Genomic DNA, 24,718 nt, shown 5'->3' with positions numbered 1-24,718 from the left:
ATCATCCAGGTATATGCGGCGGGTTTAGCCATCACTAACAATACATTGTTTCACTGAGGTAGGGGCTGCGCCCCTTACCCCCCAAATGTATGTTGTGGTATAGTAATGCTCTGTAAATAAATTATAAAATGCTCTATGATAAATAATTATTAGCGAACACACTTTGCAGTAAAAAATCAATCTTATAACAGCAGTGGTAAGTATAATTACTTTACAGAACAATTGTACGCCAGTTTAAGGATCAGATTAATGATTTAAATTCATCTTCTCTTCATCCCCTTTGTCACACCTGTTCGTGGTCTCAAATGCTAATTGCACTTTCTAAATTCTAATTGTTAATTTTAATCACATTACAGAGAAGAATTGAGACCTCACAGGGCCCCAGGCAAGTTATTAGATTTGTTCTCATTCACTCTTAGTACAGTGATGGTGAATAGGGCCAATCACGGCCAAGTATCTTCACAGTGCCCTGTGCCCCTTCCTAACTCGCTGAGCCATAGGCGACTGCCTTAGGTCTCCTTATGGTTGGTCTGGCTATGGTGCTATAAAATTCGGCTTTTGCTGCATATTTCCAGGCTGTGCAGTTTCTGAAGTGAGTCAGCTCACTTACGTTACTATAGCATCTCTGGCTTTACCCTATACGCAGTGATTTCTGGGCAAAACAAGAGTTTCGGGGATATGCATGGCTACTGTTACCTTTCTGCTGTACAAAACTAACTGCTCACGGGAAACGAAATCAAAGGTAAAGTAAAACAGTACAATGTTATTTTAGAAGAAAATAAGGGTCAATGCATATAGGACAGAAAGTGTGGGTTTATGTATCAAAACTAATTATTTTTAAAAACCAAAATGAATAACATCCCCCACCAAGCTCAGTTGATTGTAACCTAACCTAGACATTACACCAAGATGCTTTAATATTCTTACACAATGTTGTCCTGTTTGTATGGGTTTTATTTGCCCTGTGTTGGACTATTTATGTGGTATTTATTTTATATCATATATCTGTGCAGATAAAGCTTTTAAAATAAAAGTTATACTATTAATATTCTGATTATTATTATCAGCATTCATACAGTGATAACAGTTTACACTGCACTTTACAATTATACATTGAGGATATTTAACAATGTGGACAGATGTGATAGGTGAAAAAAGCCCTGCTTATACAAACTTACAATCTACTATATTGCCATGTCACCAAAAAACCCTACAGATTTCGCAAAAGAATAGGTTGTGGAAACTTGCTCAGAGAAATGTCTTTACAAAGCTCTGTTTTTACTAACATTTTAGGCAGAATGTTGTCTTATGTAAGATATGACGTCTTCAAGATGTGTGAAAACTCTTGTTAAAAATTCTGTTTTTCTATGCGTTGAGAAATGTCAAATCTTTCTTGAAATCTGGGATCTGTGAAGTGGGAGGCTTTGGACGAGCCAGCACATCTTCAAAAACAACAGAGCGTCTGTTAAAGGTTTCTATAAAACAAGATCCAATGCGTTCGTGATCCCTTACACCACGTCGGCACTGTGAGAAACTTCAATTGTTGGACAGGAGTAATACGGAGAATTGTGGTCTTGTGAAGCTAGTTCTTAGAGTGAAAGAACAGAAAGAAATATCTCAGTAATACTCAAAATAATTTTTTACTTTTTTTTAGCATTTGTACGACTCATCGTTGAAATCTGACTCCCGTTATGAAAACATGTAGAATGTAAATATAAAATAAAACAAAAAAAATTATTAAAATAAATTAAAAACCTGTAAGTGAACGCATAACAAAAATGAAGGTAGCTCAAGAAAGTCACCATATGTAGTGACTAACCATTTTTAAAATATATTAATATATATATATATATATAGAAGGCTGAGCCTGTGGGTGGAGCCTGGAATTGTGGGAGGGGTTACTTTGCCTATAAATATACAGGCTTCCCCTTCCTCTGTGCTGTTGCTGCCTGGTTCAGATCTACTTCCAGTCCAAAGGTCATCAACACAAACTGCCTAAACTCCAAACAAGGTGGTCTTGGCCTAGTGTGGCCCAAGCAAGCATTCGATTTACCTCACTAACTACTAACGCAAATTCAGCCGATGTCAATCGTACATAGCCTCACAGAGCTGCCTCAATTCCTCTCATGCATTCTGCTTACTGTATTTGGCCCTCTCTAGGCCATATCGGCTTTTATCAAATGCATTTCAGTTAGTCACCCTGCTTTTAAATGTTTTCTTTATGGCTGCCCTCTTGGTATTCAGACATGCATTCTCTGTACACAATACAACTTAAAAATACCTTCTTCTCTATAAAGGGGAATATCTTCAAAATGTAAAAAAATAATAAAAAAAAATAGAAATTTTGTTTTACGAAACAACCTTTCCTATACATGTGGTTCAGGAAATATAAATATAAACTTGTATATACCATATATACTCGAGTATAAGTCGAGTTTTCCGGCACATTTTTTTGTGCTGAAAAAGCCCCACTCGGCTTATACGCGAGTCAAGGTCTCTATTATGGCAACTTATATTGCCATAATACAGACCAGGACCGCCGGGCTCACTACAAGCCCAATGGTCCTGTTAGGGGCCACAGCAAGCTGTTACTTACCTTTACAGCAGCTCCGATCACCTCCGTTCAGCTCCCCCATTCATCTCCCTATGTAACTCTCGCGAGACCCGCGGCCGTCAGAGCATTACCACGGATTGCCGTGGCAACTCTCCGTGCGGCACGCAGACCACGAGATTTACACAGGGAGCTGAACGGGGGAGCTGAACGGAACGGAGGTGACGGGAGCTGCTACAAAGGTAAATAACAGCTTGCTCCGGCCCCTCCCCCCAATACTGATACTATACTGTTGATCACACATAACACATTACAAGGGCAGCTGACAGCTATGTATCATTGGCCACCATAAGGTTTGTGGATGTTTATTTCTCTTACTTAGTAACTTGTTTTGAAAGAGTAACATACTTGTCCACATAGAATAGTGTGCTCTATGTTACAAATCGAGCACCACTGCTTTTTATAAGGTTATAACACTGTAATCATACTTTGTCATCTGTTCAGTGTCAGACACACAGAGCATTTCTGTGTTTTTTGTTTGTTTGTTTTTATTTAAAAAAAAGTGATTTATTTATTTTTCATTTATTTCATGCACTTATCTCAGTAGTTGCCTTTTCATTCTGTATCAACAAGCAGTGAGGGGGGACAAAAAAAATTTAAACATAAAAATGATAAATTAAAATAAAATAATATAAATATTAAAATAATGCCCTCCATCCACCCAGTTTATGTATATCACACACTACACAAACACACACTGCATTCACACAAACACACACACTGCATTCCCACAAACACAAACTGCATTATATACACACACTGCATTCACACAAACACACACTCTGCATTATACACAAACACACACTCTGCATTATATACACACACTGCATTCATATAAACACACACTCTGCATTATATACACACACTGAATTCATACAAACACACACTCTGCATTATATACACACACTGCATTCACACAAACACACACTCTGCATTATATACAAACACACACGCTGCATTATATACACACACTGCATTCATACAAACACACACTGCATTACATACACACACTGCATCATATACACACACTCTGCATTATATACACACACTGCATTCATATATACACACACTGCATCATATACACACATTCTGCATTATATACACACACTGCATTCATACAAACACACACTGCATTATATACACACACTGCATCATATACACACACTCTGTATTATATACACACACTGCATTCATACAAACACACACTGCATTATATACACACACTGCATATACACACACTCTGCATTATATACACACACTGCATTCATACAAACACACACTCTGCATTATATACACACACTGCATTCACACTACACACACACATTCTGCATTCATTATATACACACACTACACACACACACACACACACACTGCCTTCATTATATACACACACTGTAAAGAAATAGTCAATTAATGTAATTTTATTGTGAACTAATTCTATGTAGAAATTTACCAGTAGCTGCTGCATTTCCCACCATGGGCTTATACTCGAGTCAATAAGTTTTTCCCAGTTTTTTGTGGTAAAATTAGGGGCCTCGGCTTATATTCGGGTCGACTTATACTCGAGTATATACGGTACATTCTCTGCAGGCCCGTACTGGCCATCTGGCAAACCGGGCAAATGCCCGGTGGGCCGCGATGGCCATAGGCCGAGGCCGGGGAGATCCAGCCGGTCTATGCAGGGCCGGCGCTATCCAAGCGCCGGCCCCGCTGTGTTGCATGAAGGGGCGGTGGGGAGATCAAAGATCTCTCTCACTGTTCCACATGCTGTCAAACGCGTCCGGCGGCGGGGAGAGAGGGAGGGAGACCGCCTGCCTGGAGAGAGGACCCGGCTCAGCTCTAACCTGCATCTCCACCGGGTTTCTCTCGTGAGATCTGGGACGTTGCCAGCCCGGTCTCGCGAGAAGGAACTCTAGCCCCACAGGCTAGAGTTCACTTACCATGAGGACCACCAGGGATGGATGTCAGCGCCCACCCCCCTCTCCCCCTTCCAGGCTACAGGTAAGAAGGGAAGGGGGGGGGGTATAATCTATTTATTTTAAATAATAATAAAAAAAACTCACTATTGGCATTTACCTGCCTCCCCCAATACACAATCCTTGCAAACACACACATCACCCTCACCCAGCACCCTAACACTCACCCAGCACCCAAACATACTCACCCAGCACCCTGACATACTCACACAGCACCCTAACACTCACCCAGCACCCTAACATACTCACCCAGCACCCTGACATACTCACACAGCACCCTGACATACTCACACAGCACCCTAACACTCACCCAGCACCCTAACACTCACCCAGCACCCTAACATACTCACCCAGCACCCTGACATACTCACACAGCACCCTAACACTCACCCAGCACCCTAACACTCACCAGCACCTTAACATACTCACACAGTACCCTAACACTCACCCAGCACCCTAACATACTAACCCAGCACCCTAACATACTCACCCAGCACCCTAACACTCACTCAGCACCCTAACACTCACCCAGCACCCTAACATACTCACACAGCACCCTAACATTCACCCAGCACCCTAACCTACTCACCCAGCACCCTAACATACTCACACAGCACCCTAACATACTCACCCAGCACCCTAACACTCACCCAGCACCCTAACATACTCACACAGCACCCTAACATTCACCCAGCACCCAGCACCCTAACATACACACCCAGCACCCTAACATACTCACCCAGCACCCTAACATACTCACACAGCACCCTAACGTACTCACCCAGCACCCTAACACTCACCCAGCACCCTAACATACTCACACAGCACCCTAACATACTCACCCAACACCCTAACATACTCACCAAGCACCCTAACATACTCACCTAGCACCCTAACATACTCACACAGCACCCTAACACTCACACAGCACCCTAACAAACTTACCCAGCACCCTTACATACTCACCCAGCACCCTTACATACTCACACAGCACTCTAACATACTCACACAGCACCCTAACACTCACCCAGCACCCTAACACACTCACACAGCACCCTAGCAAACTCACCCAGCACCCTAACATACTCACCTAGCACCCTAACATACTCACCTAGCACCCTAACATACTTACACAGCACCCTAACACTCACACAGCACCCTAACAAACTCACCCAGCACCCTAACATACTCACCCAGCACCCTTACATACTCAACCAGCACCCTAACATACTCACACAGCACCCTAACACTGACCCAACACCCTAAAATACTCACACAGCACCCTAACATACTCACCCAGCCCCCTAACATACTCACCCAGCACCCTAACATACTCACCCAGCACCCTAGCTCACACAGCACCCTAGCTCAAACAGCACCCTAACACTCACACAGCACCCTCACTCACACAGCACCCTAACACACACAGAACCCTCACACAGCACCCTATCACACACACATCACCTTCGCACAGCACCCTAACACATAGCACACACACACAGCGCCCACACACACAGCACCCTCACACACACATACTGCACCCTCACACACACACATACTGCACCCTCACACACATACATACTGCACCCTCACACACACATATACTGCACCCTACGACACACACAGCACCTTCCCACACACACTATACTCCTCACAAATGCACACTACACCCCTCACACACACAGCAGCCCCCAAACACGCTGCACCACTCCTATACGCACTCCTTCACACACACTAGATCCCCTATACACAGACGCTGCACCACCTACACACACACTACATTTCTGACATACACACTCTGGATACCCTATGCACACACTAAAATTCCATTTAAGCAAACACATAGTGTCTCCATAAATGGGAATACCGTGAGTATCCCAATTATGGAAACCCCTGAGACAAGTTTCAAGCAAACACAACGCAAGCATGTTATTACATTTGCTTGCGCTGTGCAGAACAAATACAGGGCCCTTTTCTCATGCCCTGGAAGAGCATTGAACCAACATGCTCACTTTGAGATGAGGCTTGCTTGTCATTGGGGATGACAAAACACACCCTATCTGGCCCCGCCCCCGCCCCCTTTTCAGTGGGCCGCTGTGAATAAAAAATGCCCGGGCCGAATTCTTTCCCAGTCCGGCCCTGATTCTCTGTACACAATTGTAAAAATTCCTTATCCTCTTTGAATATCTTCTGCACATTCAGCGGCTCATGCACATCAAGTTCGCTTTAAGTTCTACCACTCAGGTTCCTCATCAGCATTGTAGAAATGGTTCACATCTCTGCCATCTGCAGACAGCCTATTTTCTCTGTTACACTAACTTGTTTCCATCGTATTCGACCGCATTTCAACTGGCCCAGGTATTGTAATTACTTTTACTGTCATATTGATATGATCCACATGTGTTAAGTTTATCTCATGCAGTCATCTTTATTAAGCAATAAAGTTATAGCTTATGCTAATATTACTGTTATTCTACGATTATTCTAGCATGTGCCATTGCCTTCAACCTTATTCTTCCAGGCTAATTATAATTATTTATCATCCTCCTAAGAGGTCCATAAGTATGTAAGTAACCGTTTGTCTTATATCTCATTAAGTTTTTATGGTATATTGCCATCAAAGTCACAATTTTTTTTTGCCCACTGTTGCATTCTAGAGGCATGGGCCTAGGGTTTGAGTCAGTCTGCAGACACCACGATTATTTGGATCAGTGGGTTTCCGGGTTTGAGTCGGTCTGCAGACACCACGATTATTTGGATCAGTGGGTATGTATGATACTAAGTGTATAAGAGTTCACATACGGTATCTATTCTGTTCAACATTTCATACACTTGATATTTATTAGCAATTCTCCCGTCTCATCATCAACATGTCTTAGTCCTATACAAATGGTCTACACAACCTTTTTCTGTTTTGCATCCTACCTGTTACCTGCATTAATCCCAACACAGATCACGCAGCCACCCTGTAACGCTAGACCCAATCAGGCCTCCCCACCCCCACCCCTTAGTCCTCACTAAGAATTATCATGTTTGTTCATATGCCTGGCAGTGGGCAACCAAACATGTCCTTTTCTGGCATCTTTTTTGAGTTTTTTCCATTACATGTCTTACAGGGGTTGCATACTACCCCATCATGCTACATGTTATCAAGAACGTACCTCCAGGCCCTCATTAGACATTCTCCTTGAGTAACTGTAATTCCATCATCACCTACATTATCCTTACCTCACATTAAGCACTTCGGTCCACCTGCATCTATTTGGGTGGTTTCATTATCTCCTTCATAGGTCTCAGATTGAAACTGTGCACATAGCTAAAGTTGTCCTAAGCCTTCACACGTGGCCTTACTAGGCCTTAATTACATTCCCATCATATGGCCCTCTGTGGGCGGCGTTATGACATACCCACCCTTCATGGCTGCCTTGGGTATACTAATCCTTCTAACAACATTTCCTTACACCACTTAGTCTCGCTAGGCTTAAATCAACCAGCCTATATGGCCCTATCTCGGCCAGAGACACTCACTAGTAAAGTAATCCCTTATTCTAAGCATTGTATCACTTTATTATTGCACAGTAATAACAAGTATTATGTATTATTATTATTATTATTATTGCCATTTATATAGCGCCAACAGATTCCGTAGCGCTTTACAATATTTTGAGAGGGGGGATGTAACAATAAATAAGACAATTACAAGAAAACTTACAGGAATAATAGGTTGAAGAGGACCCTGCTCAAATGAGCTTACAGTCTATAGGAGGTGGGGTATTAGAAACATTAGGATAGGAAATATCAAGTAGGAGTGAAGCAGAGCTGGAGGAGAGAGCAAAGCACTATCCCATAGGAGAGCAAGAGACAGGTATGTAAGGGAGAGATTACTCTGGGAGGCCATACGCTTTCCTGAAGAGATGGGTTTTAAGGCCCTTCTTAAATGATTGAAGACTAGGGGAGAGTCTGATGGCAGTAGGCAAGTTATTCCATAGGAGAGGAGCCGCCCGTGAGAGGTCCTGCAAGCGTGAGTTGGCCGTACGGGTGCGAGCAGCGGTCAGGAGGTATCAAGAGTATCAAGAGTATCCTTTGGCTTTGACCTTAGATGGCCTACACTAATCACTTTGTTATAACCCTTCTAGCCTAACTGATCTTCCTATCATTCCTATAGACCTGACCTTACACAGGTATTACACAACTTCTATACCATGACACATGTATCCTTCATTTCTTCATTCCATATATGTATTCCCCTTCTCTCTCTATTTCTGTATCCTGCCTCTTAGGACCTATTCGCCAGCTTCACTCTTCCTATACATTTTCTCCTTACTTCTCATATTGGGCCGCTTTGATCTTGCAGAGTATTTGTAAGTAATAGGTGTTTAGTCAACTCTTTCATGACACTATAATCATATATTTAGTGTCGGTTACATGATCGTCATCATTTGGCATCGGTCTTATAGATGGCCCTCCACCACATTCCATGATGCCACCCGCAGTCTGACTACTCTTCCTACCTCCACACTTGCACAGGTCTACACCAGGACATCCCTAATGGCATTCTAAACATACCTAAATTGTTCACCCCATACATCCGGTACCCCTTTTCAGCGTTATTTCTACTTCCTGCAGCTCATGACTTACTTTAGGCAATCTCTGCCTTCCTCTACGGTACCTCTACACACAGCCATCACTAACCCTTCACTCCATACGTTACACAAGGCCCTCTGGGGCAACCGCTATGACTGTAACCACAAATCAATAGGGCACTTAAATACGTTTATAATAAAAAAAAAAAAATACAGCCTATTTCAGGCTCTTACTTCATTCGCTTCATGTTAGTACGATAGGCAGGTGATTTTTATGTGATTGTTGTTTAAATTCTCAGGCTGTTCTTCCGCATACGTAATTTAGTCAGTGATTCTATTCTTGCTAGGCTTCATGTCATATTGGGTTACGTGCATATCCTTACGTAAAGTCTCTCTGTGTCTACTTCAACTGTGTCTTTATTATGCTCTTCAATTTCCTTCAGTTATGTTGACAACTGTTGTCACTAGAGTAATTTGGTGTTCTGAGGTCATAGTGCTTATTTTATCTACTTTTCTGGCACAGACTGTTGATAAACAATTGTTCAATGTTAGTAATTGTGAACACAAGTTCTCTGGGGTAACTCTCAGGTTTTGGTTAATTTAATCACTGTACAATTATTTCTTTGCGCTTTATTACATATTCACTTATTACTATCAATTTTCATTTATCATCCAGGTATACGTCTATTTAACCATGTCATTCGTGAACTATTTCGTATTTTACATTTTCTATCATCACGCAAGTTATTTGCTTTTACGATAATACCTCCCTAGGTACAACAACCACTTGCTCTTCAGAATGCTATAATTAGCTTGGTCTGGCTGTAGGGTACCCTAGATGGCCCAGGTAAGCAAAGGCATTTCTCCCCTCGGGCCAAATCATAGTTACTGCCTCGCTTCTCTGCCCTCTTGGCAAAGCAGTTAGGGCCTCATCAGTCACGGCCAACTTATCATATATCTCTATAGCTCTCACTGAGAGGCCAACACAATGCCACAACGCTCAGTGGCAAACCTACCCCACGGGCCAAATCATAGGTAGAGCCTCTCATTGCCACTTGGCAGCTAGTTAGGTTCCCAAGTCACCAGTTTAGCTTAATCGTTTCGCCACTTGGCTTAATAAGGGTCAGCCAGTACCTCAGTGTTATGCAGTATCTCCCATTAACAAACTGTGTCTCTTTCAGGTATGGTTTTAATGATATGGTTATAACGATAAATATTTAAGTATTGGTTATGTAATGTTAACAAGTAATAAGTTGTAAACTATTAAACTTTTGCCCTCTTTTTACAGGCCTCCCCGAACGTCGCTTCCCGCACACCACAGCCGTCTTATGCCACTACTTCTATAACTCGGTTTATTGTACCGACCACAAATATATATATACATACATATATATATATATATATATATATATATATATATATATATATTTATAATATCTGTTTATAGTATATATTTATATGAATTTTTGTCCCTTAGTAAATATTACATTTTAAATATTGTTAATTTCCCCCAAAGCTTAGAACACCTTTTATCTCTCAGTATCACACAACACTAAAGTTGGTCTTATTTTAACCTCACTAAGAACTGAGTTGTTTTAAAATTAATTGACAAGACAATATTGACAAATGATGGGAGATCACTAGCTCAGCGTAAAAGTGCAGATTAATTATTGGTAATTGCTGTTTCCTATATGCGTGAAAGTAATTTGCGGCCTTTCGCTAGGCTAATCTCATAGATGTAATTCACTATAATGTGACATTGTAACAATGAAGATACAGGATGTAGTAATGCCAATATTGCCTTTCCTATAACGTTTATTGACTGACCTACAATTGAGGATTCATTTAACCCCTTAAGGACACAACTTCTGGAATAAAAGATAATCATGACGGAATATTTCCGTCATGTGTCTTTAAGGGGTTAAAGGAACACTATACCGTTTAGAATACAAACACTGGACCACATTGGAGAAGAACTAATGTTATATGAACACAGCCCTGCAGCCCTTTTATTTTTGGGTTGGAGATCTAAAAAGCATGGACACTATTTTGATTACTGTGCCCTGCATGTTCCTAACTCCTACTATTACATATATGGACTAAGGAATCCTGTTTCCCAGATTGGAACTTACTCCGTATACTCCGTAATCTTTCATTGCTATAAATAAAGTTTTTTTAAAAGAAGATACTAATCCACAAATATCCTTGTTTTATACATATATTATTTAATTTTATATTTTTATTATTTTATGTGGATTTATCCATCTTTTGGAGATTTATGACTGGGATTTTTTTTTTTTTTAATAGATTGAGATCTGTGGCTCAAATCTCAATTTGCTTATTCTCTTTTTGGAGCACGATACATTTTGACCATTATAGGAAATGATTGATGATCATCGGATCAATTTAAATGCACATTTTTATCTTTCTATGTAATTTTATACCTACATGTTTGCACTATTTAGTGCATAACTACAGCAGTTTTCTTGTTTTTTGGGGATCGTTTTGGGTGTCATTGTATCTGTAAGGATAGTTAAGAGATCTAGATATTTAAGTAACATGCATGGAATTTTGGAACTGACCTATTTTGCTATCCTCCCTTTAGCTGCCCAGATAGGTACAGATTATTTCTCACTTTACGACTATATAGTGTTAAAACTCTCCGAACAGAAGAATTTCATTAACAGCACTTGAAATAATATATTATACCTTGTAAGAAGAGGCAGAATCACAAGTGTCAATAAATCCTTTTTAGCTGAAATAAAATTAATGATATTGTCAATATTGATAGTAATAACTCAAACTGTTGTAAGGAACAGAGAAAAAGCTTTTATTTAGAAATTCAATTAGTGCTTTCAGTGAGTAGTATCTAATTGCCAGGCTTAAAATTGTCATAAATATTGTAGTAAAAGGTTGTTAAATGCAATCTGAATGATTCCTGCACCTAATAGACTGTGTAAAATAGGTTTGTCGGTAAAGAATGGGACTATTTATGTATTGCTCTCTGTAATGTGCACCTGCAGGATTTAGAGCTTAGCTTGGTAGAAATGAAAGAACAGTGGTTAAAGGACCACTCTAGGCACCCAGACCACTTCAGCTTAATGAAGTGGTCTGGGTGCCAGGTCCTTCTAGGGTTAACCCATTTTTTCATAAACATAGCAGTTTCAGAGAAACTGCTATGTTTATGAATGGGTTAAGCCTTCCCCCTATTTCCTCTAGTGGCTGTCTCACTGACAGCCGCTAGAGGCGCTTGCGTGCTTCTCACTGTGATTTTCACAGTGAGAGCACGCCAGCGTCCATAGGAAAGCATTATGAATGCTTTCCTATGTGACCGGCTGAATGCGCGCGCAGCTCTTGCCGCGTGTGCGCATTCAGCCGACGGGGAGGAGAAGAGGCGGATTGGAGGAGGAGAGCAGGAGGAGAGCTCTCCGCCCAGCGCTGGAAAAAGGTAAGATTTAACCCCTTTCCCCTTTCCAGAGCCGGGCGGGAGGGGGTCCCTGAGGGTGGGGGCACCCTCAGGGCACTCTAGTGCCAGGAAAACGAGTATGTCTTCCTGGCACTAGAGTGGTCCTTTAAAAATATATAAACCATGCCAGCGTCAAGGCCTAGTCTCAGCTACTCATCAAAATAGCCCTAGAAGAACGGAGCATCCCGAAGTAGTATATGGCGTTTGGAAATATCAGCTGTACTTCACTGACGTGATATAACAAAGTTGAAATAATCATGTTGGGTTGCTGCATTTCTCATGCAGAGAGAGCCGGATGCATTTTGGATCTGTTCTGCCCTTTTGGGTGGGATCAGTCAGATATGCAAATAGATCTGGTTCTTTTTGTAATGGCCCAAGATGAGCTAAAACCAGCTTGAGAACTGAGCGGGGACCCACTGAACGGCAGGTTAATAGAGCTGTTGTTCATTCTCAGTACTCTCTCATTCCTTAAGTTTAAAGGGTAATGCAGATATGGACCCCTTGCTCACGGTGCCTAAGGAGATATCGGCTATACTCACTGATGATGCCTAACAAGGTTGGAATGATCATCTGGGGTTGCTGTATCTCTCGGGCCGAGAGAGACGGCCTGCATTTTATATTTGTTCTGCCGTTTTGGGTGTGATATGCAAATGGTTCTGGTTCCTTCTGTAATGGAACAAGATGAGCTAAAACCAGCATGAGATCTGAAGATCTGAGACAGCTATTTGAGCTGTTGTCTGTTCTCAGTACTCTCTCGCACCTTGTTTTTTTGCTCTTTCCAAGTTTAAAGGTTAATCCAGACGTGGACCCCTTGCACTGACGAGGTCTTATAAGATTGCAACAATTGTCTGGAGTTGCTGTATCTCTCATGTAGAGAGAACTGGCCTGCATTTTGGATCTGTTCTGCCCATTTGGATGGGACCAGTCTCATATGCAAATAGACTGGTTATTTTTGTAATAGCACAAAATGGACCAAAAACCTACCCCACGGGCCAAATCATAGGTAGAGCCTCTCATTGCCACTTGGCAGCTAGTTAGGTTCCCAAGTCACCAGTTTAGCTTAATCGTTTCGCCACTTGGCTTAATAAGGGTCAGACAGTACCTGGGTGTTATACAGTATCTCCCATTAACAGACTGTTTCTCTTTCAGGTATGGTTATAATGTTGATAAATATTTAAGTATTGGTTATGTAATGTTAACACATAATAAGTTGTAAACTATTAAACTTTTGCCCTCTTTTTACAGGCCTAACCGAACGTTGGTCCTAAGGCACACCTGTGCAATAATCACGCTGTCTAATCAGCATCTTTATATGCCACACCTGTGAGGTGGATGGATTATCTCGGCAATGGAGAAGTGCTCACTAACACAGATGTAGACAGATTTGTGAACAATATTTGAAAGAAATTGGCCTTTTGTGTACATAGAAAAGTTTTATATCTTTGAGTTCAGCTCCGAGAAATGGGGTCAAAAACAAAAGTGTTGCGTTTATAATTTTGTTTAGTGTAGTTTAGTAATTTTTTAAAATAAGCACTCACCGGGAACTGAAAACCTGCTACAGTTTTCGAAATACATACATTAACATGGAATTACTTAAACTACATTAGTCATCCCGGAGTAATTTGCCAAATTTTAAAAGATTATGTGATATACGGGTTAGTGGAAGATAAAATGTATCAGTCACTAAATCATCATCTCATTGGGCAAATCTAATTTTGGAAGATTTATAGGAATACTAACCTCATTTATGGATTTCATAAATATCAAGATATAATATCGTTATAGGGAATTGTGAAGAAATGGACAGGTTTTGCCATATGTTATAAAACTGGATTCAGTTTTAAAAAAATCCCTAGCCGTTTTAAAGCTTTAAAATAAAATAAAATAAAAAAAAAACCCACAAAGTACGAAGTGATGCCGATGGTAAATTTAATGAGATAAAAATCTGCCAGTAAGATTTGACCTGATTGCACATACTGTACCTTTCCGAATAGCTTTGACCATCGAGTGTACAGCATGTGCTTGCAAATCCTTGATGAAGTGCCACTAGTCTTCTTTCCCGTTATAGTATTAATAATTTCGAGATCAGAGTTTCCTACAATCCAGTTTACACTGAAGTTTGGAGATTTCCCCGGCTGGCGTGCTTCAGCATTACTGACTCCTGCCAATAAAAAAAAACAAGAAGGCAGAAAATATTATGCCGGAGTAAAAGCCAATATACTTTCGTTATACATCAGAAATGTGTTTTCAATTATAACAGTAAGGAATTGATGGCTAACACCGGCGCTGTTAAAATGTCCACTGAAAACATGATACATATGAAAATGCTGACCCAAAACAATAAATATTAATAAAAAACACACAGACCATTTTCGTGTTAACATTTTGAACCGTCTTTTAAAAATGACTAAACAAAATGAGGTCATAAAGCAAGCATGTCAAACTTGTGGCCTGCGGGCCGCATGCGGACCACAATGGATATATTTGCGGCCCACCTGTCCTGGGGCCACTTTGTGTTGTGGTTGTGACCAGCCACAAGACAGGAAAGATATTTCCTGTCTGATTCTTGTATTCCCTCCCACGGCAGATTGCGTGCTCCCGCAAGCCGGCCACTCCCCTTTACCTCCTGCTTGCAGTGCCAGAGGAGCAGGAGCATAGAGACCCATAGAGAAACCTGTGATTGGACCATTCTTTTGACTCAGCACGCATGCATGAATTCTCAGCCGGTGACAAGAGGAAGAATTAAAAAACAACCTATTTTGGCAATGGCGGGCGGAAGGGCACACAGGGCGGTAGAGGGGAGAACTAGCCTTCCCTTGCAGGTGCTCTGCCTGCAAGGGAAATAATCTTTACATCTGTCACCAGCGCACTGTGCTCCAGCGGAGTAGTCACTAATAGGGGTCTTTGCAAATTATGCAATCACCCCAGACTGTGACAATCCACCGATTGTCAATAATTGACAAATATTAAACTCTCTATAAGAGGTGAATTCAAAAAAAATTTACAGAAAATTATTAATTTAAATAATAATAATAATTTAAAAAAATGCAAATTGGCAGAGCCACCATAACACAGATCATTAGAGTGCTTAAACGGCTAATGAAAGAATTTCCGCTACTAAGCTGCCATAAAGTGCACAGCCATCTCTTATTTATCTGAGTGGTACCAATATATAAGAAAGAGGAAAAAAAAGAAAGCACTATTGGGGAGCAAAATAGTTTTTGGACAAATGCATGCGTCCTTGATACAGGTGTGTTAAATGTGTTCACATTTAGGCTTCTCGCAATAAAACTGGGGTACACAAGTTAACCCTGATACACTACTATGTGGCTCACAGTGCTCTCTCTTATTGTATATTCAGAGCTGCGAGCATCTGTCTGAAAACCAAATCCTAGCTTTGAATGGCAATTACAATGCTAAACACTTTTTTTTTTCTCTCTTCTAATGTGGACAGTTTAACTAAAGATATGAACTTATCTCGCAAAAGTTGAATAATTGCTGTCAGATATTTCATTTTGAAATAGATATGATCTGAGCTGCATCATATACTGTGACTGGGAGACTGTTTTTACTTAGCATCAACGTGACATTTCCGATCACATCATTACTTAATGAACAGCGATGTCCGACAGTCACTGCATGCCTTGTTGGCATTTTGTAAAAAATTACTAAAAAAATAAATAAACTGTTTAATGACGGCAATACAAATGTTCTCAGCTCTCGTATTAAGAAATGTGTCTGGGTAGCACAACGGGGGGGTGCAATGTGCAGTTTCCATGGAGCCGTATTCAATGAAAGATTAATATAATAGGAAAATTATTAGATTTATTTCAAGAAATTGGAGATTTAAAGAGAGCATAGTCATACCATAAATATGATAATGATTACAATAAGCCAGACTAAGTACACGTAAAATGAATCAAAGCACGGTGCCATATTTGTGCAAATTGAGTAACTATTTTTATAGAACTGGATTGAAATTTTTTACGTGCATCCAAATTGGAGCAATCATCTATTTTGAACTTCCATTAATGGATTTTCTTAAAAAAAAAAATAGAACATTATGGGAATCAGAGTCCAATAGAACAATTACCCCTGGTGTATGAGATACAGAGGGAGTGAGAGGATTTTACATCATACTCCAGGTTATGCCCTGGCATAGGCAAGGTACAAGGTTGGACATGTGTTTCCTCCTAGTTACTGATTATGTCTTCCTCCGTGAAGATATTTGATGCAAGTTGTAGGGGTGGTCTCAATACTGACTCATCAAAAGCTATTGGCAGTTGAAAGAAAAGGACAGAACTTATGACAATTATTCCAATGGAGGCAACCAATGCTTGAGTTATGACCTCAGGAGCTGATGGACCTAATAAGAGAAGTTGATTTTATATGTTCGACATATAGCAAAATTGCTGCCAGTTTACACGACTTGCAGACTCTCCCTCCTCTGTGATTGTGATGCCACATACAGTATCTGGCTTTGAGGTTGCACAATCCCATACAACATAAATACCAGCCTCGATGCACAGTAGAGAGTGAGCACTGGGAAACCATTGATAAATAAAGGCAGTTTGGAAAAAGTAGAAGGCCACTGTAGTAAAATCTAGATAGTTAATTTAAATAAATTAAAAACTAACAACAAATATGCGTTTAGACTGGAAGAAAGGAGATTTAGTCTGAGGCAAAGGAAAGGTTTTTTTCCTGTAAGAACAATAAGGATGTGGAATTATATGCCTGAAGAAATGGTTTTATCAGAATCTGTACAGATGTTTAAATAGCAACAAGATGCATACTTGCAAAAACACAATGTTTACTGATATAATTTTTCAACTGTAGACTAATAGCTACTTGATCCATGGATAAATCTGACTGCCATTCTGGGGTCAAGAAGATTTTATTTCCTAGTTTGTTGCAAAATTGGAAGTGCTTCAAACTGGGTTTGTTTGCCTTCTTTTGGATCAACAGTAAAAAACAGATGTGAGGAAGGTTGAACTTGGTGGACGCAAGTCTCTTTTCAGCCTATGTAACTATGTAACTATGTAAAAACTTAGACTGTGTCTACAACAGAATGAATAGACTCTTTGTTAATCTGGACCTGGAGTCGCTCAGTTCCAGAATCAAGATAAATACAGTAGTGTTTATTTTTATATTCCATTTTATTTTCCCACATCACAAACAAATGTCTGTTAAACATAAGTGATAAGTAAATATATTATTAAAAATCCTATGAAGATCCTAGCAGTTCCCCTTCAATGCTATACCTGCAGACTTCCTTAAATTAACTGGCATGGGGACTCCACTTACAACCATCACAATGTGAATCAGTAAAAAACATAATTTATTTTTATTATTAGGAAAAATAAAATATTCAATATTAGTAAAAAAAAAAAAAAATAGACAGATCTAAAACAGTAGAACACTATTTTCATTTTGCTAGAACCCGATTTCCAGATGAACCCTGTGCTGAATCACCACGTTAAAATGAGATGATTAAACTAATACTAACGTAATATGAACATCTGTGCCAGGTGTTGGTTTAGCATATTGGAGTAGTCACCATCCAGCCTCTTATGTTAATTATGTAGAGTTTATTTATGTAGAATTTATATTGAACTGATAATGTTCCAGAGTGTTTAACTACAACTCTGGTCTACCCATGAATAAAGAGAGTTTCAGTAGAAACAAAAAACATCTGTATGGATTTAAACTACCTAACAGAGAAGTCCTGGGTGAGGGGGTTTGTGTGACTATGGTCCTGTCTGATAGGGTACTGTTGGTTTTAGAATATTACCTGTAGGAGCTGATTTTCTAGCAAACATATGCACAATCTCTCTTACATTTCGTAAGATGCTCGGAGAACCTTTGAGCACAGCCCGTAGTTTGTACACACACATCACTACTGGCGTGACATAAGATTTATTACAATTACAATTAGTTATATAGCGCTAACATATTCCACAGTGCTGTACGATAGGTAAACCAAGACAGAAAATTCTATTTGACATATTGGAACAGTATGTGAAGAGGGCACTGATGAGCTTATAATCATTTTACAAGGTTGAGGTACAAATACATAGAGGAATGTGAAGGAATCAAATGATCTGGATATGATGATTGGAGGAAGCAGAAAAAGGTTATCAGTGATGAGGTGTTAAGGAGCGAACTGACAGGCTTCTCTAAAGATGTGTGTTTTTGAAGTGGACACGTAATCCTGAAAATGGTATTTTTTCAGGACTATAAGTTCCCTTTGAAAACGGTGACCTCTATCCACCCCCCTCTGATGTTTAAAAAGTTAAGTCAAATATATTTTACTAAGTTTGTTTCCAATGCAGAGACCCAACCCCAGCACCTTTTTCTTGATCAGCAAGCCTGTAAATGTTTTCCATATTCTCTTCCAATCCAATGCTTCTCATAGAGAAGCATTGGGGACAAGATGTGTATGTGTGACAAAACGCACCACTCATCCAATCAAATGCTTCCTATGGGAAGCATTGATTAAAGAACCAAGTCTGACTTGGTTGTGGCAGCAAAAGCGCCTCTAGTGGCTATCAGGAAGATAACCTTGTAATAAAAACATTGCTGTTTCTTGAAAACTTCATTGAGTTCAATTGGTCTGGGTTCCTATAGTGTCCCTTTAATGTTTTTTTGTAAAGAAATGCAGAGTTGAATGTGGCATGAAAGGGAATTCCATGAGGAAGGTGCTGCCCTGAAGAAGTCCTGCAGGTAGGAGAACGGAACAGTAACAGCCGGTCTGGAACAAATCTGCTAACTTGGGAAGAGATATAAGCAGGGACACAGTCCATGGAAAGAGCCATCAGGGCCGTCTTTAATATTGATTGGACCCTGGGCAAGCATTTGCTTGGGCCCGCTGGGCATGCAATCACTCCCTCCACCGCAACCCAGCAGCAAAACTAATGTAGAGAGTGACCTGGTGCAAAAACATTTTTAGGCCTCCCCTGTAGCACAAGAGTAAAGAAAAGATAGGTCCCCATCTGTCATACAACTCCTGCGATGCTATGCCAGCTGGGGATCTACCATCCTTGCAGGGTTGTATTTGTGAGCTGTGTTTGTGCAATTGAATGTAAGCATGTTTTTTTTATACAGTGTATGTGTGCATTTAGGTGTGTATTTGTATGTACTATTACCATTGCAATGCAGTGGTGTACTTGTGTGTAGTGTTTGCGTTTGAATGCAGGGGTGTGTGATTGTCTGTAGTGTTGGCTTTTAAATGCAGGTGTACTTTTGTGTATATAGTTGGTGTTTGTATATAATTTTAATGTTTTAATACAGGGATGTGTTTGTATGGAAGGGGGTGTTTGGATGTAGTGTTGTTTTTTAAATGCGTTATTACATTTGTGTGTAGTATTGGTGTTTCAGCAAACTGGTGTGTCTGTATGTAATGTTTGTGTTTGCAGGGGTCTGTTTGCATGCTGTGTGATTTCTGGGATGTATGCACATACATATTAACACATATACACGTACACATTAACACGAAGATACACACATAAACACAATGAGACATGCTCACACCTTGACACATGCACACACTGGCATATACACACACATAGACACTCAGATACACACCCTTTGACAAACAGATACAAGCACTTTCACACAAACACATATACACATTGGCACATCCACACACAGAAATATATACACACACACTGACACAGGTATTTACACACACACACACACACACAAAGGTATACATGCAGGGGTGTATATGTGTACAGTGTTAGCAATGGAATGTTGGAGTGTATTTGTGTGCAGTGTTGGCATTAAAATGCTGGGATGTATGCATTATCACACACCGACATATACATACACACACACAGGTACACACTGACACACAAGTACACATACACGCAGATACACTGATACACACACACATATATGTGTGTAAATTTACATATATTAATCTCTGCCCTCTAGCAGCTCCTGGACAGCAACTCCCAGCAACCTTGGCCAATATAATGTCTCAACTCTGTTCTTACATACCCTGGTCCAGAATTTGGCAAAAGTGACATTTGGAAATGGTGTACAGCACTTTATGCAATAATATTTAAAAATAAATATTTTTTTAATTTATATTTAATAGGGAACTGTCAGGTTCTTCTAGGATTTTTAACATGTAGTTATCCCCAGTGTGTTTCATTACAAACACCAACACATGGGTGCTTGTAATGTCTGATGAATACAAGTGAAATCAGAAATTAGCAAAACAAACAAAAACAATATTTATCCACCCTCCTGTCTCTTTACCTTTTGGGTTGAGAAGGATGGCTTCCCTGGGGTCCAGTGGGAGCTTGCTGGCCCAGGCTGATAGGAGCATGCATTCAGCTGCCCCAGTCCCTCTCCCCCACAATGCTTGCATCCTCTGTGTGAAGTGTGCCTCCTCCCCAGCGGCACTGAGAAGGAAGTGATCTGTTCTTACTGGGTCTGACCTCACTTCCTCCCAGCATGCCACGGGGAAGAAGGGCAGTGTCTCCTGATTACCTCAGGTGCTGCAGGGGGCCCATGGGGCAGCTGCCTTAGGCCCCCCAGGAGTAACAGGGCCCGGGGCAGCTGCCCCTTTTGCCCCTCCTTAAAGACGGCCCTGAGAGCCATGAATGATGTATTTGGAACCAAGATCTAGTGTAGTTGAAGCTGTGCAAAGATGTAGATGTGTGTACCAATTATCAAAAAATGTTGGATGCTGATTTTACTGTATATGGTAGTTTGCTTAAAAAAGAGAAAGATCCGCACTTCAGTTACTAGCGTTAAGTTTATCTTTTGTAGTAGAATCTCTAGATGTACTAAAAATACCCCACACAATCCTAAAATGTGTTAATCACCAATCCAGGGGCACAAACTGTAAGAATTTGATTGGCATTTTGGCATTTTCCGATCTTATTTTAGAACAATAGTAGAAACACAAATGTGTGAAAGGTCCTTTTCAGCCAGACTACTATGCGACTACATAATATCTGTTTACTTATCTTGGGTTCCATACAACTAGGTTGATCAGACCTGACCATAACTACATGAAATTCCAATATCCTTCTAAACTGACAGCTAGTATTAGAACAGAATCCTTGAGTCCGTCATTTCCTCTTTTGTGATTTAATGAAATCTATGCAGCGAACATCTTGCAAGGGATTTATCAAAGCTTTACTCGTGTTCTGCAAAATTAATCTAGTTTTGCACTGACATTTTTAAGATGAAAATATTTTCATAGATAATTCCCTTGGCCATACGGCAATATTTTTTAGCTGTCAATAGTCAGGAAAATGCCAGTTACCGAACCTGAGAGAAGCCATCACATCAAATTCTAATCCTTCCCATGATTAAATATAAGTATACCGCATGCCATGACAAATTTGGATATTTTTCATTTATTATTATGATGTACAAGTAATTTATCTATCAACACGGGAAATATAGAGAACTCCAAACTCTTCAATCTCTTGGTCTCTGTGACACAGCCCTCTCATGGTTCTCCTCCTAACTCTCCCAACATTCATTCAATGTCTCCTTTTCCAATGATACCTCCTCCTCTCATCCTGTCTTAGTCAGAGTTCCTCAAGGTTCAGTTCTTGGTCCCCTTTTGTCTTCTCTCTCTATACTGCCTCTCTTGGCAAACTCATTAATTTGTTTTGGATTCTGCTACCACCTGTACGGTGATGACACCCAGATATATCTTTCCTCCCCTGACCTCTCCCCTGCTATCCTACAACGTGTCACTGCTTGCCTTTCTTCCATCTCTGACTTGATGTCCTCCTGCTTTCTGAAACTCAATCTCTCTAAAACTGAGATCCTTGTCTTTCCTCCTCCTAAAACTGATCCTACTCTTTCGCTCTCCTTTCAAGTTAGTGGTACACACATTAGCCCATCCTTGCAAGCGCACTGTGTTGTCGTTATACTTGACTCGGCCTCACCTTTGAGCCTCACATCCAGTCTGTCATCAAATCCTGTCGATTCCACCTTAAAAACATTGCCCGCATCCGCCCCTTTGTTATTCAAGATACTACTAAGGAGCTAGTCCATGCTCTGGTAATCTCTCTCATGGTTTATTGTAACGCTCTGCTAGTTAGTCTTCCCAGAAGCCCCTTTACAGTTTGTAATGAATGCTGCAGCCAGCCTAATTTTCCTCTCCAGTTGCTCCTCTCACATCTCACCCCTCTGTCAGTCCTTACATTGGCTTCCTGTATCCTATAGGAGTCAATTCAAAGTACTAATCCACACCTATAAAGCACTGAATGATTCCAGACCCTCTTATATCTCTTCACTGATCCTCAGGTATTCCCCTTCTCGGTCTCTCCGCTCTGTCCATGACCTTCTCCTGTCTGCTGGTCGCACCCGTAGGGCCAACTCACGCTTGCAGGACTTCTCACGGCTCCCTTCCTATGGAATAGCCTGCCTACTGCCATCAGACTTTCCCCTAGTCTTCAATCATTTAAAACCCATCTCATCAGGAAAGATTATGGCCTCCCAGAGTAACCTCTACCTCACATACCTGTCTCTTGCTCTCCCCTATAGGGCAGCACTCTACTCTCTCCTCGTGCCTCACTCCCACCTTGCTTGATTGCTATCTCTGTTTTATACCCCACCTGCTCTAGATGGGTCCGCCACAAAAGATAGTGGCCAGGCTGATTAACAGACTGTCCTCTCACGCAGACCATGCGTGGAGCATTCCTGAAGAATTCTCAGCATGGTCCTAGTGTCCAGTCCTCTCCTAAATTTAGAAATCTACCAGCAGATTTCAATATGTGGGACTGGTCCCCAGCATCTATTTTTACTGGGACAGTTCCCAAAATTCAGCACTGACTTGTAAAATTTCAGGACTGTTGACACCTACGATGTTGGATAATTAGAACAGCATACACTAACAAATCCAAAATTTGCAGAGAGAGATAAATCTCTCTCTGCAATAGTCTGCAATAAGTTTTGAAGTTTTAAAAGCCCAGGCTGCAAATTTATTTTCTAAGCTTGTTACATAGTTACATAGTTACATAGCTGAAAAGAGACTTGTGTCCATCAAGTTCAGCCTTCCTCACATATGCTTTTGCTGTTGATCCAAAAGAAGGCAAAAAAACAAGTCTGGAGCACTTCCAATTTTGAAACAAACTAGGAAAAATAGCAGTCAGATGTCTCCTTGGATCAAGCAGCTATTACCCCACTAATTAGAAATTATATCCCTGTATGTTATGTTTTTGCATGTATTTATCCAATTGCAGTTTAAACATCTGTATAGACTCTGACAAAACCACATCTTCAGGCAAATAATTCCATATCCTTATTGCTCTTACTATAAAAAAAACCTTTTCTTTGCCTTAGATGAAATCTCCTTTCTTCAAGCCTAAATGTGTGACCTCGTGTTCTATGTATAGCCCTGTTTATGAATAGATTTCCAGATAATGGTTTGTACTGGCCCTGAATATATTTGTATAATGTTATCATATCCCCTCTCAGGCGCTGTTTTTCCAAACTAAAGAGATTTAATTTTTTTAACCTTTCTTCATAACTAAAATGCTCCATTCCTTTTATCAATTTTGTAGCTTGTCTCTGCACTTTTTCTAGTGCCATGATATCTTTCTTTAGAACAGGTGCCCAAAATTGCACAGCATATTCAAAGTGTAGTCTTAACAGCGATTTATAAAGAGGCAAAATTATATTTTCATCTCGAGAATTTATGCCCCTATTTATACATGACAAAACCTTACTGGCCTTAGCAACGGCAGATTGACATTGCATATTGCTACCTAATTTATTGTCTATAACAATTCCCAAATCCTTCTCGTGTGTGGTTATCCCTAGTTCACTACCATTTAGGGTGTAAATTGCTTGTGCATTCTTAACCCTGAAGTGCATAACTTGCATTTTTCTATGTTAAATTCCATCTGCCATTTTAGTGCCCAGTCCCCCAATCTATCCAAATCCCTCTGCAGCAAGGCAATATCCTGCTCACATTTTATTACTTTACAAAATTTTGTGTCATCTGCAAACACTGATACATGGCTTTCAATGCCCATTTCAAGATCATTTATAAATATGTTAAATAGAAGCGGTCCCAAAACAGAACCGTGAGGGACACCACTTA

At 40.4% G+C, this 24,718-nt stretch overlaps 1 protein-coding gene across 1 annotated transcript in view; it reads right to left on the bottom strand.

Annotated features, from left to right (window-relative positions):
* Nucleotides 1-24,718, bottom strand: part of ADARB2 (adenosine deaminase RNA specific B2 (inactive)) — a 495,819-nt gene that overhangs the window by 3,369 nt on the left and 467,732 nt on the right. Inside the window, exon 10 of the mRNA XM_063452650.1 lies at nucleotides 14,619-14,797. Coding sequence (XP_063308720.1) covers nucleotides 14,619-14,797 — 179 coding nt within the window. The remainder of the gene's footprint in view (nucleotides 1-14,618; nucleotides 14,798-24,718) is intronic.

The sequence above is a fragment of the Pelobates fuscus genome, chromosome 4 (genome assembly GCF_036172605.1).
Source record: "Pelobates fuscus isolate aPelFus1 chromosome 4, aPelFus1.pri, whole genome shotgun sequence".
NCBI lineage: Eukaryota > Metazoa > Chordata > Amphibia > Anura > Pelobatidae > Pelobates > Pelobates fuscus.
The sequence above is the reverse complement of the archived record's forward strand: the minus strand, read 5'-3'. Positions and strand labels throughout refer to the sequence as shown.